Source organism: Puntigrus tetrazona, chromosome 25, assembly GCF_018831695.1.
Source record: "Puntigrus tetrazona isolate hp1 chromosome 25, ASM1883169v1, whole genome shotgun sequence".
Taxonomy (NCBI): Eukaryota; Metazoa; Chordata; class Actinopteri; order Cypriniformes; family Cyprinidae; genus Puntigrus; species Puntigrus tetrazona.
In genome coordinates, this window is record NC_056723.1 from 5,661,596 (window position 1) to 5,678,396 (window position 16,801).

General features: G+C 37.6%; 2 protein-coding genes and 1 pseudogene across 2 annotated transcripts; 2 read left to right on the forward strand and 1 right to left on the reverse strand.

The window, feature by feature from the left end:
• wu:fa25f02 (uncharacterized protein C11orf24) lies at positions 1-5,977 on the reverse strand. The gene is made up of 5 exons (XM_043228721.1): positions 5,721-5,977; positions 5,130-5,170; positions 4,395-4,589; positions 1,717-1,866; positions 1-1,490 (listed from the first exon to the last, which is right to left on the reverse strand). The coding sequence occupies exons 3-5, from the start codon at positions 4,558-4,560 to the stop codon at positions 685-687; spliced, it is 1,122 nt and encodes a 373-aa protein (XP_043084656.1). The 5' UTR covers positions 4,561-4,589; positions 5,130-5,170; positions 5,721-5,977; the 3' UTR covers positions 1-684.
• Positions 5,978-6,185: 208 nt separating this feature from the next.
• On the forward strand, positions 6,186-9,937 carry ap3s2 (adaptor related protein complex 3 subunit sigma 2). Its single transcript, XM_043227186.1, has 6 exons — positions 6,186-6,346; positions 6,694-6,785; positions 6,910-7,021; positions 7,391-7,462; positions 8,553-8,660; positions 9,449-9,937. Exons 1-6 carry the CDS (start codon positions 6,278-6,280, stop codon positions 9,572-9,574), a joined length of 579 nt encoding a protein of 192 aa, XP_043083121.1. The 5' UTR covers positions 6,186-6,277; the 3' UTR covers positions 9,575-9,937.
• An 801-nt stretch (positions 9,938-10,738) lies between these two features.
• On the forward strand, positions 10,739-16,060 carry LOC122330294 (annotated as a pseudogene).
• Positions 16,061-16,801: the final 741 nt, after the last annotated feature.

The following is a 16,801-nucleotide window of genomic DNA, read 5'->3' on the forward strand; positions in this document are numbered from 1 at the left end:
TGCAAAGTAGGTTTTTTCTTTATTATAGATATATATCTTTTTAACAGTGCAGCTATTAAGACTTACAAAATCAATTTGGCACATATCAAACTATCATACTTCTTTTCCTCTTATCCGTTCTTTGTTCCAGACACTAAATACACGATGGCTGAGTTATTCCCTTGGCTTTACAATAATGTGCTTCTGTGCCACAATTCCTGGTTTGGCATTTATTCCTCACACGCATAAAAAAAAAAAAAAAAAAAAAAAAAAAAAGGCAATTCATAAATTCTTTGAATGTTCCTGAACCGTTCTGACAAACATAAAAAGGCAATTAGTGCAGCCAATTAATCAGCTGCAGATGAAACACTGGACATGACAGATTAGACAAAACATTTCCATGTATTGCACTATGAATCCCTTATAATGACATTCGTTGAACGAAGGTTGAGGGCTAAGTTAATACTAAGGCTTCAGCCCCATGTGCCAAGAATTATGTGGAAGCTAAATCTGCATAGAAACAAAAGATACACATCATACCATCCCACTCAAGCACCAGCTGGATTCTCGTATCTAGAAGTCATACAGGGTTTTCGAGCGTTTGAGTGCTACCAAGGGGTCTCAAACCAAAAAAAAAAAAAATATCAATCTGCTACCAACCTTTGAAAATGGAAATATACTGAAATGTAAACCGCAAGATCCCGGTCAGACCCCCGAATCGGAGTACATTCCATTGATGAGATAGTCAACCTGAGTGTAGTCCTTCCGCTTGTAACTCTCGTATGCTTGTTTGAGAAACAGCGCCACCGTGACCACGAAGAAGAGGAGGCCGAACAGAAGAACGGCCAACAAGGAGCTTGTGTTCAACAGGTGGCTGGTCAAAGGGTCTCCGGCCACCTTAATCATGGCTTGATCCCCTTTGGGAATGTCCTTAGGCAGTGCAGATGCCACTACGGAGGGGCTTGATGAGGTTTTTGGCATGGTCATATTATCTGATGATCCTGCAGAAGTTTGGATTGGTTTTGTGGAAGCAGTGGATGTAGGCACTGATGGTGAGATGCTGGCGGACTTATTGGTCCCTGATGGTGACGGTGAAGACTGTTTTGGAATAATTTTTTGTGCAACTGTTGTTGTGGTGGTGGTGGTTGTGCTGGTTTTAGTTGGAGAGGGTTTAGGGGTCGTTGTGGTTGGTTTAGGTTTAGTTGTGGTGGTGGTGGATGTCACGGCTGGTGATGTTGGAATGGCTTCGGTGATCGCTGGTTTTGGCAATGCATCAGTTTTGGCGTCTTTCTCTGTCGTCTGCAGGTTGGTGGTCGCTACAGTCATGACGTCGATTCGTAAAGTGTCCGGATGTGTTGTAGTGGAAGTCCGGGAGATCGAGACGTTAGATTCAGTTGGCAACGGATGTGTTACATTAGATGTTAGATCATGTGTTACATTAGAGTTGATGCCAGCAGACTGATTGAGAAGCTCCGATTTATCAGTCAGATTGTTGCCCACATGGATAGAGTCTGCAAAAACAAAATTTGTTTTGGTTAAGTGGTGACATCTGGCTGACACTGCATAAATGTCACCCAATGAAATTAAGTAGATTTTCAGATAGCCTTACAATTGACTGTTTTGTATCAGTGTGACAAATCATTTTAAAGTAACTTAAAACATACTTAAAAGAGATAAAAGATTCTATTATTGAAAGCACAACACAAAGTATGCGGGCAAACTGAGGAGAGATATTACCAGTTCTGTTTACACCTGCTTCCGCAAACAGGGCACTGAATGTTAAATTTTCACAAGACAAATTCTGGGTATTATTCGGGCAGCTGATCAGAAAACACAGAGATTGATTGGCATCAGGAACAGCCTTCGAACAGACTTCACCTTGAGGACCTGTAGAATGAGAAAGAAAGGAAATCAACGAGGACGCATTACATCAGTTTGGACATATAATACTATAAGTTTATAAGCCATCAACACAATTTTCAATCCATAAATTATCAAATTGGAAAACTGGACACTTTGTGCAAGCATAAACTTTAAGAGAACGAATAACCCAAACCCAAGTTTCTAAAGGCTGCTTTTAAAGTGTCACGGCCAAATATATTTTACAGCTCGCTCTAAAATATGAAATAAAATGAACGGTGCAATCTGTGACTCATCAACCTCGGTTGTTTTCATTGGGACAGAGACGTTCCCCGAATGCTCATTACTGGATGTCAAACTGCATATCCTGAGCTCTGCAGTGTTCGGGAACGAGCCACGTCTGGGAGGAAAAACAGGCCTTGCCGCACCTCTCTTTGATCTCCTACCAGCAGCCATGTGTGCGTTAGGTACAGCACACCTCAACCTCCACATCCGTCTCCACTCTTTCCCTTATTCCCACTTCCCTTGATTACTTAACCAGGTGGCTGCAGCACGGCAGGACCAACGGGGCTATAAAGAATTTGCTTGTGCTGGCACTGCAGAATGCTCCAAAATGCCCCCTTTTTGGACCAATCATCCAGCGTTTAAAGGCTCCAGGTGAATCAATAATCAACCTCGGTGAAGTGAAAACCCCCGGTTGAATCATCTCTTGGTCAGCGTCGACACACTAAATCGAGAGGCCAGCTGCATCGCGTGCATTTTTTCCCTTTTAAACGCTTCTCCAGCTGTTCGAAGCAGAAAACTCACGAAAGCAAAGGCGAAAGGAGAGCGCTGTGAAGTAGCAGAGGACCTGGCTGGATTTTTGCAGTCGCCACAGGTTGCCCCGTCGTACGTTTAGTCTTTGACGTGTCCAAAGCACACCGTTCCCCGCAGTGGAATGTGGAATGCTTATGTATTTATAGCTCACCATCATTCCAAACATTTCAGACTTCCAGATGGCGGTGGTGATTCTGACCTTGCTTACGATCTCCGTACGGTTAACGTGATGGAAACTCAATACCGACAATGTACGTGCGTGTTATCGGGCGGGGGGCAGGGCCGCTCGCTCTACGCCCGAAACACAAAGCCAGCTTGCCTCGGGGTCATTTCGGCTGTCTGCGTGTTTACAGAGGTGGCGAGATAGTCAAGTGCAACGTGTGTGGTCAAGCGAGAGGGATGGGGGGTTGGGGTGTGGAAAGAAAGCAATTTAATTAGAAAAAGAGCATGTCTTGACGAAGACTGTAGAAGGGTACGGCCTGCTGAAGCAGCGCCTGGCGCATAAGTAAAACAGCCAGCCCAGGCCTCCCTTTCATCTTAAATGCGAAACACATGGCCTTCTTTGAAAGTGCACGTCCTTCAAGCGAAAAACGTGATGTATAAAAGACAAAACACAACATATGGCTTTACTTTAAAAAAAAATAAAAATGATATTCTGCAGGTACCACGTTTTTATCTCTGAAGGTAGCACGCAGATTGCATTTCATTCTCAAGGCCTCAAAGAAACAAAGTAAAAGAAAAACAGGCTGGTTTACCTCTTGGAAATAGTGGAATATAATCAAACAATTATGTTTGTGCAGGGTTCAACAATAAGTGTGCGTGAGAGAGTTTCAGGCCAGCTGATGGAACCGTCAAGACATGCACATACATCATTTTGCAAACTTAAAAGGATTGTTCATTTAAAAAAAATTCTGTCATCATTTACCCAGAATCAAGTATAACACACTTTAAACAACATCTTAGTGTTTTTTCTTATCTTTCCCTTTTTTTTTTGTCCATACAGTTAAAATCAATGGTGTCCAATGTTTGGTTCTTCAAAACATTTTTTGTATCCCACAGAAGGTGCATTAATGAAGACAATTTTCATTTTTTTTCCAACTGTATGTTGAAAAATATTTAATTACGATTAAAATATATGTAAAATAATATGTGAGTGTGTGATATATATATATATATATATATATATATATATATGTGTGTGTGTGTGTGTGTGTGTGTGTGTGTTTGTTTGTTTGTTTTTTTCTTTTTAACACAGATGGGAATCATTGCATAAATTGCTTGAATTTTTTTATAAATAATGCAAAAAAAAAAATCTATCTATATATATATCTATGCAAGTCATCTAGTGCTGTCAAATGATTAATTGTGTGTGTGTGTGTGTGTGTATATATATATATATATATATATATATATATATATATATATATATATATATATATATATATAAAAATAAGAACATATGACCGGACTAATTTATTAGACAGAATCAGCCCCATTTAACCCATTAACTGGTGAGTTTAGTACTGTTGAGCCCTGCTGTGTCTTACATATCACTGGAAAACGCTATCCCAAATAAACTGCTCATCTTTTGTGGTTACCTTTCTCTCAATATTTTATAGAGATCCAAGACACCTACTCAGAAATACTACATTCATATAAAAACAAAACAATAATTACTGAAACACAATTTAAAGGAATCGATCAAAAGAATATTAGAGGTTCAACAGAGATGGACTTACAAAGATTCAGGTCACATTTCTCCTGGTTGCTCAGAGTCACATTAGCCACTATCCTGAGGCCGTTTACCAAATGCGAGGGTGCACACGGAAGCACCAGCAGCCCCAGAATGGGCAGCAGGACCAGGACGGGATGGACAGTCATGATCACATGGGTGGCTGAGACCATAATGTGAGAGACGGTCACATCCCCAACACCTGTGAGACAAACAAAAACTACAATAAAACTGCAACTCACACGAAATGTATTCATTTCAATCACATCTGAATTGCTTTAGAGAAGAAATGAACATAAACATGATTCAATTGCGCCATCTAGCACAAATTCCGAAACACTACAAGCAACAGTTTCGAAATTTTGTCTGGTCTACCCCGCAATATCAATCTTGTAGGCTTTAAGTGCTATAAAACACATAGGCATACTATAAAGTTACCTTTTATGTTCTTTTTTTTTACATTAGAAGCTCCCATTTTAAAGTAACATAAGCCCTAACCTCTTCCAAGTGCTTTGAACCCGAGTTAAACCCGCAGTTATAAAGGCTTTGTCGGTTATAAGGAAGTTTGAAAAGTGAATAAATAGGTCGGTCTTGGGTGAAGCACATAAATGTCTGCCACACCCCTCTAAAAGTCTGGTTACAGCCGGCACTGCAAACAGCACTGAAGGGCTCACTAAACCTGTTCCAGGATGTGCGGATCATATGACTTCCATCGAGCTTTCAACAAAGGAATGAAACTCACTAAGAGATGAAGCAGATTATTCACGGATGGTCCGTCCTGAGCTGGAATTAAAGGCAGAAAAGAAATAAAGCAGTTAGTCGTAGCCAAAAAAGAAGCAGTATTTAAATGGCTTCCATAAAACTATCAGCAAAGCATTCCAACTATCAGCAATCCATTATTGCATCTATAAGGGTTAATTAGGACAGACATGACACTCAGTATTAAAGGTTTTATTTTAGAATTTTACAATCATTACAATAGAAGTTTTTTTTATCCAAATGAACGCTGTTAGAAATCACAAGTATAACCCAAAATACTTATCTGAGATTATAATGATCACTAACTTCATAACTATAGGAATGTGCACCACTATTGAACAAACACTACTATTGTGTTTTACAATACCACAATGCAACGCTTTCTAACTCACTTACATTTCGATCTGTTTTTCTTATAGACACTCTAGAGTATAAATAACCTAAAATATACCATTTAATTGCCCTGAGCACAAGTTGATTACATTAAACAAGCAATTGGTTACAACAGAATCGCTATAAAAATGGCTTTAACTATAAAGCAAAGATTTAAAAAAGCTCACGAGGATGCACTTACCAACAAATACAATGCGCCCTTTCACAATAAAAATTTCAGGTTGTATACATGCAACCAGCAGCGTTTCCAAAACACTTTAGATACACTTTACTGCAGTTTAAAAGCGTGCGCAAATTAATACGGTTACATTTCTCGTGCAGTACGTGGTTACTGTCACTCTCCTGTCAAGTGTTTCATGTTTTAATACGGGTTGTTTATATAAGTAGCAGCTAGCTGACAGACACGATACACGAGTGATGCGACAAGAAGAAACGCAGGACTTCCGGGTCACGCAACGGTCCGTGAACGCGTCAAAATAAAAGCCCTCAGCTCACTATTAAATATGAATTAATCGGACGCAGGTGAAAATGTATGTGAAAAACGACGAGCCATAACTACCAGCCATAGTTTGTGATGTGTAATTGGATTATATGTAAAACTAGGGTAATGCACAACGGACTTTTATAATGCAAAAGTCACGTGACACGGAAGTACCCAGGGTCGTTTTTTATTGACAAGCTGAAGCTTAGCTAAAAAAACCCAACGATTAACCACATAAAATTAATCAAACGACAAGGATGATCAAGGCTATACTCATTTTTAACAACCATGGAAAACCCAGGCTTATCAGATTCTACCAATATTTTGTAAGATAAGCGCAAAAAAAGACACTGAAACTGCTTTTGCCTGCTATTGCCATTCTTAATATTAAGACTAAAAGCAGATTGCAATTGTTTTTATTCAATATATTATAGTTGAACATAAATATAATGCTTTGTGTTTTGGGATATTAATGTTTGGTCAGCTTCTTACTGAAAATTCAGTTCCTTTTTTTGCTTATTTATTACATATGTATACATTCGTCTATATAAATGCAATATTTATATTACATGGTAGTAATTTTTATATAATCTTAAACCACTAATGTTTCATCCGCTGCTCTGTATATTTTATTTAAAGGTTTTGTGGAATTATTTCACGTTTCTTTTCACAGGCAGAAGACATGCAACAACAGATCATTAGGGAAACCTTTCATCTGGTGTCCAAACGAGATGACAACGTCTGCAATTTTCTGGAGGGTGGAAGGTGACACATTTTGCTTAATAATGTTACACATAAGGCCTTGCATAAAGATATGAATCTCAAGCTATTCTGAGGTGCTCAGTAAAACTCAAAAGGTATTTACTGTGGTTTTGCTCTTCACTTTTAGTTTGATCGGAGGCTCTGACTACAAGCTCATCTACAGACACTATGCCACCCTGTACTTTGTGTTTTGTGTGGACTCATCAGAAAGCGAGCTCGGGATCCTAGATCTCATTCAGGTCAACATACTGCATTTTACATGCTGTGGTTCTGGCTCACAGCCACAAGAGGGTGGTTAATGTATCTCACACCGCATTCAACTTTTTATTAAAGATGTACATGAAGACAAGGCAGAGTTTAAAACACTTCACATATCAAAATACATTAGCTCTCACTGGACCGTGCTATTTCTATATTACTTGTAAGTACTATGTAAATACCATTCATTTAGTCTGGTATATATCATAATACCACCCTAATGGTAAAGCCGTAGATTTTTTTGTGCACTAGTAGTTAATTAGCTTCTTTTTTTGGTGTGTGTAACCTGAAACGTTACTTGGGGCTTTTGAAAATCTCACTGAACGAACGTGTGTAATTTTGTCACGCAGGTCTTTGTGGAAACCCTGGACAAATGCTTTGAGAATGTGTGCGAGCTGGATTTAATCTTTCACATGGATAAGGTGAGTTTCCAGAGTTTACAAAAACTAAAATAATCCAAAGCCATTAAAAAAAACCTTTACTTTTTGGTGCTTGAAATACAATAAATGTTAACGGAAATATAATTTTTTTTTTTTTCGGCAACGAATTATTTCACAATTTTTAAGTTAGAAAAATGTAATTTATTTTGAAATAGTAAAATAACTAAAAATGAGGAAAAACTATATGAATAGGACAAAAACAGAAATAAAACCCTTAATAATACATCATAATATTAAAATAACCCTAGTTCCTTTCATAATGACTCCTTACCTCCTTAGTTACCAAAAAGTGTTCTTTGGTGCTGTTAAATGTTCATCAGGGCATGATTAATTGGCAGTGATCGTAATTCAATCCAGTACATGAGGGAAAGGTTATATGTAGGCCAGTATTCCCTTTCTGATAATTGCCTGTGGAATTATAGCACCACTGTAAAACCCGTTCATGATAGAAATGTACACTACATTGCTTTTGTTAGTTATCTAATCAGTAAAATGTTTTATGAGTGGAGGAAATTACTAGGAGATTGCAATGTATGGCTTTATGGTAACTCGTCTTGAATATGCCATATGTAACGTATCTGATAATGCGCATCAATAGTCCTGTGCATGTGTGTATTTTTAAGATTATGGTCCGGTCAGCTGAGCTGTTTATGTTCGAGTATTGATTTTATGAGTCACATTTTGCATCTGATTCTTATGAAGCTTTTTTTTGGGACATTAAAAGATACAGCACAACTGGGTTCCTGAACAAGTGACTCCTATAAACTGGTTCTTTGTAATGAATCGAAACATACAGTGTGACTAGAACGTTCAGATTTACAATTAAATGTCTTATATGCTGTTTCAAAAAGAACTAGTGTTCAAAAGGACAAAATGATTATCTGAGCTAGTTCTTTTCATTTAAGGGGAAACCGGTGATAAAATGTTGAAATATATTAAATATTTACTATAATATGCTCTAATGAAACAAAATCAAACCAATAGTGCTAGCCGTTTATTCGTAAGTCATTATTTCGTAAAGTCGCATGAAAAATAGAAGTTCAAGGATTGACGTTTTTGTTGTTTATTCCAGGTTCATTACATTCTCCAGGAAGTTGTCATGGGCGGGATGGTTCTGGAAACGAACATGAACGAAATAGTTGCCCAAGTGGAGCTGCAGAACAGGATGGAGAAATCAGAGGTGCGTTCACACTGACAGCGTAACCGGGAGTCACTCCAGTTTATTCAAACATCTTTTACTTGCATTGCTCAAAATGTCAAGGGACATTTTTAAATAATTTTCTGTAAAAAACACTTGCTAATTTAAAAAAAAGAATAGTATTGTACATATTAACTTGGTTTTTAGGGACTTGGAAATGTTTGTGAAACAGACAATTATTGCAAAATCCATTTTCAGTAATCTTGTTTAGCATCACTTTCTTTTTCCTGAAAACGTTCGGCTGTATCAAAGATTAAAGGCCTGTTATTTGGGCTGCTGGATCACACAGTCACTGTGTTCCTGACTCTATCTGGAGTCGAGGTGATTGATAATGTTTGACAACACTGAATGCACGCTTATGTATACATGGAGGGGATTCAAATGAAGAAATGTTACAACGCACATTACAGAGAACCAAAGCAATATCTATCCTCAACATTTGGCTAAGACCGTAGAAAAAGGATGGTGGTGGTTCAAAAACTCTACCGTACTTTGTACTTCGACAACAAAATGCAGCTTTTAACAGTTCTGTTGACGTCAAGACGGGTCGTTTAGTTTTTCTTGTATAGCTTTCAGTTTCTATTTTGTTTTGGATCTGGTTTAGCTTGACATTTTTCAGTGGACTTTGGGTTAAAGAATATTGTTCACAGGTCAAGTTTCGACTTCAGTTGAAATCTAAATTGAAACCTAAATCTAGTATGTGGAAAAAATAGAAGTTTGAGGCTAATGACAGTAATAACGTATGTATATTTTTTGTGTGTTTTTTGCAGGGTGGGCTGTCTGCCGCACCAGCACGAGCTGTTTCTGCAGTGAAAAATATGAACCTTCCTGAAATACCCAGGAACATCAATATTGGAGACATTAATATAAAAGTGCCCAGCCTTTCCCCGTTTTGAGCTTGCATGTCTGATCATTGTGTTTTTTTGTGTGTTGTTATTGTCTGTTTACATTCATTGCCATAGATACTGTAGATAACGCCATTTATAGACTTAACACTGACCATCATCTGAGGACTCTTAAAAGTCAGGAACACACTACTGGGTCCAATCATTTACAACGTACCTTTTCAATTTCTTTGGTTTGCAGACAAACCATTTTCAATTTTGATTATAGTGTTGTTTTGTATTTTGTCTGTGATTCCAGAATTCTATAATACTGTACTAACGTGTCATGTATGCCAACAGACCAACTACTAATGTTACACATTAATAATTTATATTAAATGTTACTCGGTCATTAAAAATGTTTTTGCCCAAAAATTCAGGTTCTTGTCTTGTACCTCTCAACATGTCACGTTAAAAACATTTTGTTGTCCTAAAGAATGTGCAGCGTCACCAGATTTAAATGTGAAATGTAATTTTGTCAGCAGGTTTTTGATGAATCATCGTTGCAAAAGCGGAACATCAATGGCATATCTAGAAATCTCTGATACTGTATGTTATCTTTGAAGATAGAGGTTTATCAAAGGTCTTGTAGATGACGTCAGGAAGTCATGAACTTTAAAGATGCAGAATATTTAATAAATGGAGTCTTGTGATTTTGTTGAACACCTCATTTACAGCTGACTTGAGTTAATAAGAAAAAAGGTGAGATACTGTCTGATAGTCTGATAACCATTACAGGCATTCATTTTCAAAAGACAGTTCGTTTTGTGCTGTTGGCATAAAAATAAACGTATTCCAAAGGCCGAATCTTTGTCCTGTAACTGGCCCTAAGACATTCATGCAGATTTTTCAACTTCTGCAAGAAGCGAGATGGGGCCTACATGGATTGGACATGTTGGTCCAGCACATCCCATGGATGCTCAATTGGAATGAGATCTGGGAAATTTGGAAGCCAAGGCAACAACTCTTTGTCACATTCCTCGCAACATTATTTATTATCTAACCATATGAATGTTATCATGTCACTGAGTGAGTAGTAACAACACTTAATAGTATTTTATAAACAGAACATGTGACCTTACTCGAACCGAATGTGGTAAATTGATGAACCATTAATTTCTGTGGGAGGAGAATCTTCCCATGCCTTGAATAAAAAGCTGTGCAGCTGTCAGTTTTACTCATTTCATTCTATAATTGATAAAGCATGGGAAAGGGTTTCTACATTAGTAAATCTGTTGGGATAGTAGGGGTTGTGTTAGCCGCTGGAGTGGTAGCCACAATCACAGCTCTCCCGGTGGTCTACTCCCAAGAGAAGTCCAGCAACAATGAGATTAAGTACACAGATCCAACAATGGCACTATCCAATCAACCATGGGACCAGTGGCGTCTTCCACAGACTCTTAGTCCACAAACCTACAATGTCACTCTTTGGCCACGGCTCCAGCCGGATTCATCTGGACTCTAGAATCTTGATCTGGAATCTTCACAGGGATGTCCAGCGTGGTCTTCAGATGTGTGGAAAAGACAAACCTCATCCTTATTCACTCCAATAAACTGAAAATGACAAAGCAACCCATCTTGGTTGCACTTGAAGGCAAACCAGCTCCTACCATTGAATCAGTTGTGATGCACACTAAAACACAGTATATGGCGATTCATCTGAAAGAAGAGTTAACTGCTGGGGAAAGCTACGAGCTCTACACTGAATTTGTAGGCGAGCTTGCAGATGACTTGGGAGGCTTCTACCGAAGTGAATACTATGAGAACGGAGTAAAGAAGTAAGGCGCTGATTCATCTTGTCAGTTCCTCTTATTCTACAATAGACTTTTCCTGCACAGTTAAATTTCCTTGTTCTTTTTTAGAGTGGTTGCCACAACCCAGATGCAGCCAACAGATGCCAGGAAGGCTTTCCCTTGCTTTGATGAACCTGCAATGAAAGCAGTATTCCACATCACTCTTCTCCATGATCCAGCAACCATAGCCCTCTCCAATGGTGTTGTGATAAGTAAATGAACACTTTATTCTGTACAGGAGCAGTGTTGGGTAACTGCTTTAAAACTGTGGCTTACTAAGCTACAAAGGTTACATTTGTTTTATCTTTTTTTTTCATTTTAGACGAGGTTAACGTTACTGTGGATGACACTCTTGTAACCAGAACAACATTTGCACCAACAGAAATAATGTCCACATATTTAGTGGCATTTATTGTCAGTGATTTCGTCTTCATTGAACAAAACATTGAAAATCTGCAGGTAACTCTCTATACAAAAATCCACTATTTACATTTATTCATTTAGCCGATGCTTTAATCCAAAGAGACTTGGGGAATACATCAAGAGATTTATCTTAAAGGAGCAAATAGATATAGGAAGTGATTGACATGGTTCAAGCATTTTTCAAGTACAAGCTAGACAGGGAAAGATTCAAGTATATATATAATTCAAATATATATATATATATATATATATTGAAGAAAGTGGTTAAAAAATTGGCAGGGAATCAGCATTCCAGATCATTCCACAAGCCTGGAATAGTGACCAAAAATGTTTTGGAAATACATTTTAAGAAATACTTAGACTTCCAGAAAATTTACATTTGTAATAGTGAGAGGAAGTAGGCAGGTGCTGAGCCTGTGGCAGTTCTATATGCAAGCATCAATGTCTTGAACTTGATCCTAGCCACAAATGGAGAAGAAGAAGGTCTAAGGACATGTTTCCTGAGGAACCCCAGTGACCAGTTGTTTGTGCCACCAATTTAATAATTAAATTACTGCTTGATGCCCTGTCTAATTTAGAAGATTAGAAAACGGCGAGTGCTACTGAATACCTCTATTTTATAATTTACACAGATTAGAATTTTTGCCCGTCATGAAGACATAAATACAGGACATGGAGAGTATGCGCTCAGTGCGACTGGACCAATTTTCAAATTTTTCGAGAAGTATTACAATGTCCCCTATCCGCTGACCAAATCGGGTAAGAACCTATGATATGACCTATATTTTATGACACAAATTCAATAGTTTTTTATCAAAATTAAAATTATGACATTTTTAGAAGTTTTACTCATCTCAAAATCTTTCATAGATCAAATTGCTCTGCCAGACTTCAGCTTTGGCGCGATGGAAAACTGGGGCTTAATTACATACAGAGAGACAGCCCTGCTGTACAATGAAGAAATATCGTCAACTGAAGACAAAGAGAGAATCATTACCGTTATCTCCCATGAACTTGCCCATCAAGTATAATCAGGAGTTCTTTTTTAAAATTTGTGATATACTTTCATCACAACAGTACTGTTTACAAACCCTGTAACTCACCTATTCACCACCTTCCTCTTTATTAGTGGTTTGGAAACCTTGTGACTGTCAGGTGGTGGAATGATCTGTGGCTCAATGAAGGTTTTGCATCTTACGGAGAATATCTTGGGGCAGATGAAGCTGAGCCTGACTGGAACATTGTGAGTGTTTAAAGCAATAGTCAGAGCAAAAATGGTAAATGCAAAAAGCTATCACTAAGAGCATATAAAATAGTAACTGACTCTATTTCTATCCCACAGAAAGATTTGATCGTTCTTAATGATGTGCACAGAGTTTTCTCCATAGATGCACTGGCCTCGTCTCACCCCTTGTCGTCGAGAGAAGAGGAGATCCAGAGACCAGAGCAAATTAGTGAAGTGTTTGATACAATTTCCTACAGCAAGGTATTGTGGGAACTGTTTTCTGTAAACTATAATGTATAATAATTACTTGTTGTTTGTCTGGTAATGTGGAGTCTCTTGGTCTAGGGGGCATCTGTAGTTAGGATGTTATCTACCTTCCTAACTGAGAAAGTGTTTACTCAAGGCATTCAGGTAAAAACCATTTGTACACTACTTGTTGTGCTGTACAAGAAAATGCAATATGCTTTTGTACATTTACAGAAATTTGTTTCAACAGACTTATCTGGATGATTTCAAATTCAGCAACACAGTGCACACAGACCTTTGGGATCATCTTCAAAAGGTATGCTGCAATTAAACAATGCCTTTCAGCCATGCCAACGCCTGATTTGTTGCACAAGTGCTCATATCTAAAATGTTGTAGGCTGTGGACAGCAGTGGTACCACTCTTCCCAGAACTGTGCAAGAGATTATGGACCGCTGGGTTCTTCAAATGGGCTTCCCTGTGGTCACTATTAACACTGCAACTGGCCAGATCACACAGGAGCACTTCCTCCTGGACCCTGAAACTAAACCAGACAGGCCATCGGAATTTAAGTATGCATATATATAGGGTTGGGAAAAAAAAATAAAACATATATATATAAACAGGTGAATTGTGCACAATTAGATCACTATCATGTATTTAGAATGACTTCCTTTTTTATTACATATATCCCACTTGTGGAAATAATCCATAACAATATTATAATTTTTCAGTTATGAGTGGTTTGTACCAATTTCATGGACAAAAAAAGAAGCAGCACATACCCTATATTGGCTGCAACAGAAAACTGGTGAGTTAAACAGTAATGTTCACAGTTATATTTATTGCTTATAATTATGTTCACAAATTCTCATTAGATGTCATTAAAGGAAAAACTGTATTTGCTTTTAAAAAATCCATGTTTTTCTGTTCTACTTTTCTAATTCAGACCAATCAGATCACATGAAAATCAGTGGTGATGAGTGGGTTCTGGCCAACATCAATGTGACAGGATACTACAGGGTTAACTATGATGAAGAAAACTGGCGACGTCTACTTAATGTACTCCAGATATCAAGACAGGTAAGAAAATCTTTTTAGTAAAAAAATTTACATATATGAAAACATATTTGGACTGTTTGGTTTCCTTTGCATTCAGTACAGTAACTGACAGTAATATTTTACATTTGATTTCATTTAGAGCATTCCAGTTATTAACCGGGCACAGATAATTGACGATACTTTTAACCTGGCCAAGTAAGATTTTAATTTCATTCTTTAAAGTTATGAGTATAATTTCAGTCAGTCCAAATACTAAAAGCATATTTTTCCTTAACAGAGCAGGAATTATTGAAACGACACTGGCTCTGAGAACCACGCTGTTCCTAGCCTCTGAAACGGAGTACATGCCGTGGGAGTCTGCTCTCGATAACCTGGACTACTTTTACCTCATGTTTGATCGCACAGAGGTGTACGGCCCCATGCAGGTAAGTTTGTCTCTGAATATTTCATAAAGTCAACTCAACTGAGCTTGAATTCTAACATCACATTATTTCATATCTGCAGACATACGTCGGAAAACAGGTGAGAGGTTTGTTTGATCACTTCACAAATCTTACAAATTGGGAGGATGTGCCTCCGGGACATACTGACCAGTAAGTCATGTAAATATACAGTAGTGACAATAACTGCTCAGATTTGCTCTCAAGCATCTATTTATTGTATTGGTGTCTTTGTATCTGCAGATATAATCAAGTAAATGCACTCAGAGTTGCCTGCAGCACAGGTCTTGAAGCTTGTACGACTCTCGTCAAAACATGGTTTCAACAGTGGATGAACAATCCTGATGTCAACCTGTGAGTTTCACTCAATAGAAATCTGAGAGAATATCTTATGATGTTTCCTGAGTGCAGTTAAAATGGATATTTAATTGTACCTTAAATTAAAGGGATATATACACACAATTTAACTGTAATTTATACATTTTCTTACTGCTACAGTATTAAAGCCAACTTGAGGTCTACAGTGTACTGCAGTGCCATTGCTGCAGGTGGTGAGAAGGAGTGGAACTTTGCTTGGGAGCAGTTTGAAAAAGCCTCTGTTGCTTCAGAGAAAGATAAACTGAGATCTGCAATGGCATGTGCCACCGAGCCCTGGTTACTGAACAGGTGAGCTCTGCAGGATAATGCTGAAAAATACATACAGTTCTCTTGGTATTTAGCTAAAAACATGTGCTTCGATTTATGATGTAGGTATCTCAAATACACTTTGGATCCAGAAAAAATTCGGAAACAAGATGCCACCTCTACCATCATCAGCATTGCAAGCAATGTGGTCGGCCAACCACTGGCCTGGGATTTCGTCAGAGCCAACTGGGAGTACATTTTCAATCAGTAAGAATAAATACTGGGGGACGCTGTATGATTAACAATACATATTTTCTGTAACTACATACTCTTTTATTTCACAATTAGGTATGGTGATAAATCTTACTTACTCCCCAATCTGATCAGTGGTGTCACAAACAGACTCGCAACTCCATTTGAATTGGAACAGGTATGTAAAATTCACAAAAAACGCCATAATTATTTGACTGTCATCTTGTACAGCGGATTCATACATTTGAGTTTCTTAATCTACTTTCCTGTATTAAAATCACAGCTGATGCAGTTCAGGGATGACTACGCTGACATAGGTTTTGGTACAGGAACCGTAGCCATTGAACAATCCATCGAGAGAACTACTGCCAACATCAAATGGGTTGAAAAGAACCAACAAGCAGTCTTAGAATGGTTTATAAATCCATTGTAACTCTGAAAGATGCACATACTGTAGATTGTTTGCTCAGAGGAAGAGAAGAATATTGTTTTGCTTGGCCGTGAGGAGCATTAAAAAAAGCTCAATACATTAATTAATTTGTATTCTTCTACCAATTTTCAGCTTTTGTATGATTTTATGGTATTGTACGCATGGTAAACAATAACCATTATTATTAATACTTTTTTTTGGATTATATATTTTTTTACATTATGAATATGTATCTTAATTACATGTTGTCATTTGAGCAACCTGCCAGTAAATAGTGTTATCTTAAAAAAAACTATCAAGTAATCAGAATTTCATATCAGACATGACTGATAAATGACTTGAGGTTAATGAGGAAGTCAGTTGTAAAATCTCTAACAGCCCTAAATGATTGACAGACCGAGCGAAATAAACTTTTACCTCTGAATTGAATTCAAGGCTATTTCATGAAACTTTTAGGCTTACTTATTAAAAAACCATTGTTACAGAGTCTTAAGGTTATGAGCTCTAATAATACCTCACAAAGTTTGCCAGATGGTAGCCAATAGCTATTTTAAATTACTGTCAACATTTTTTGGGTCTGGAGCCCTGATTATTAGGTGTGATTTCAGAATATGAAAACATAAACAGTTACATTGACTGAACAGATTATGATTAAAATAGGTGGTGATTTCATTGCTTGTTTTTCTGATCAGGTTTAAAAAAACTCTCAAGTTATCAGATTCTTATATTGGCTATAGTCTCGGTGT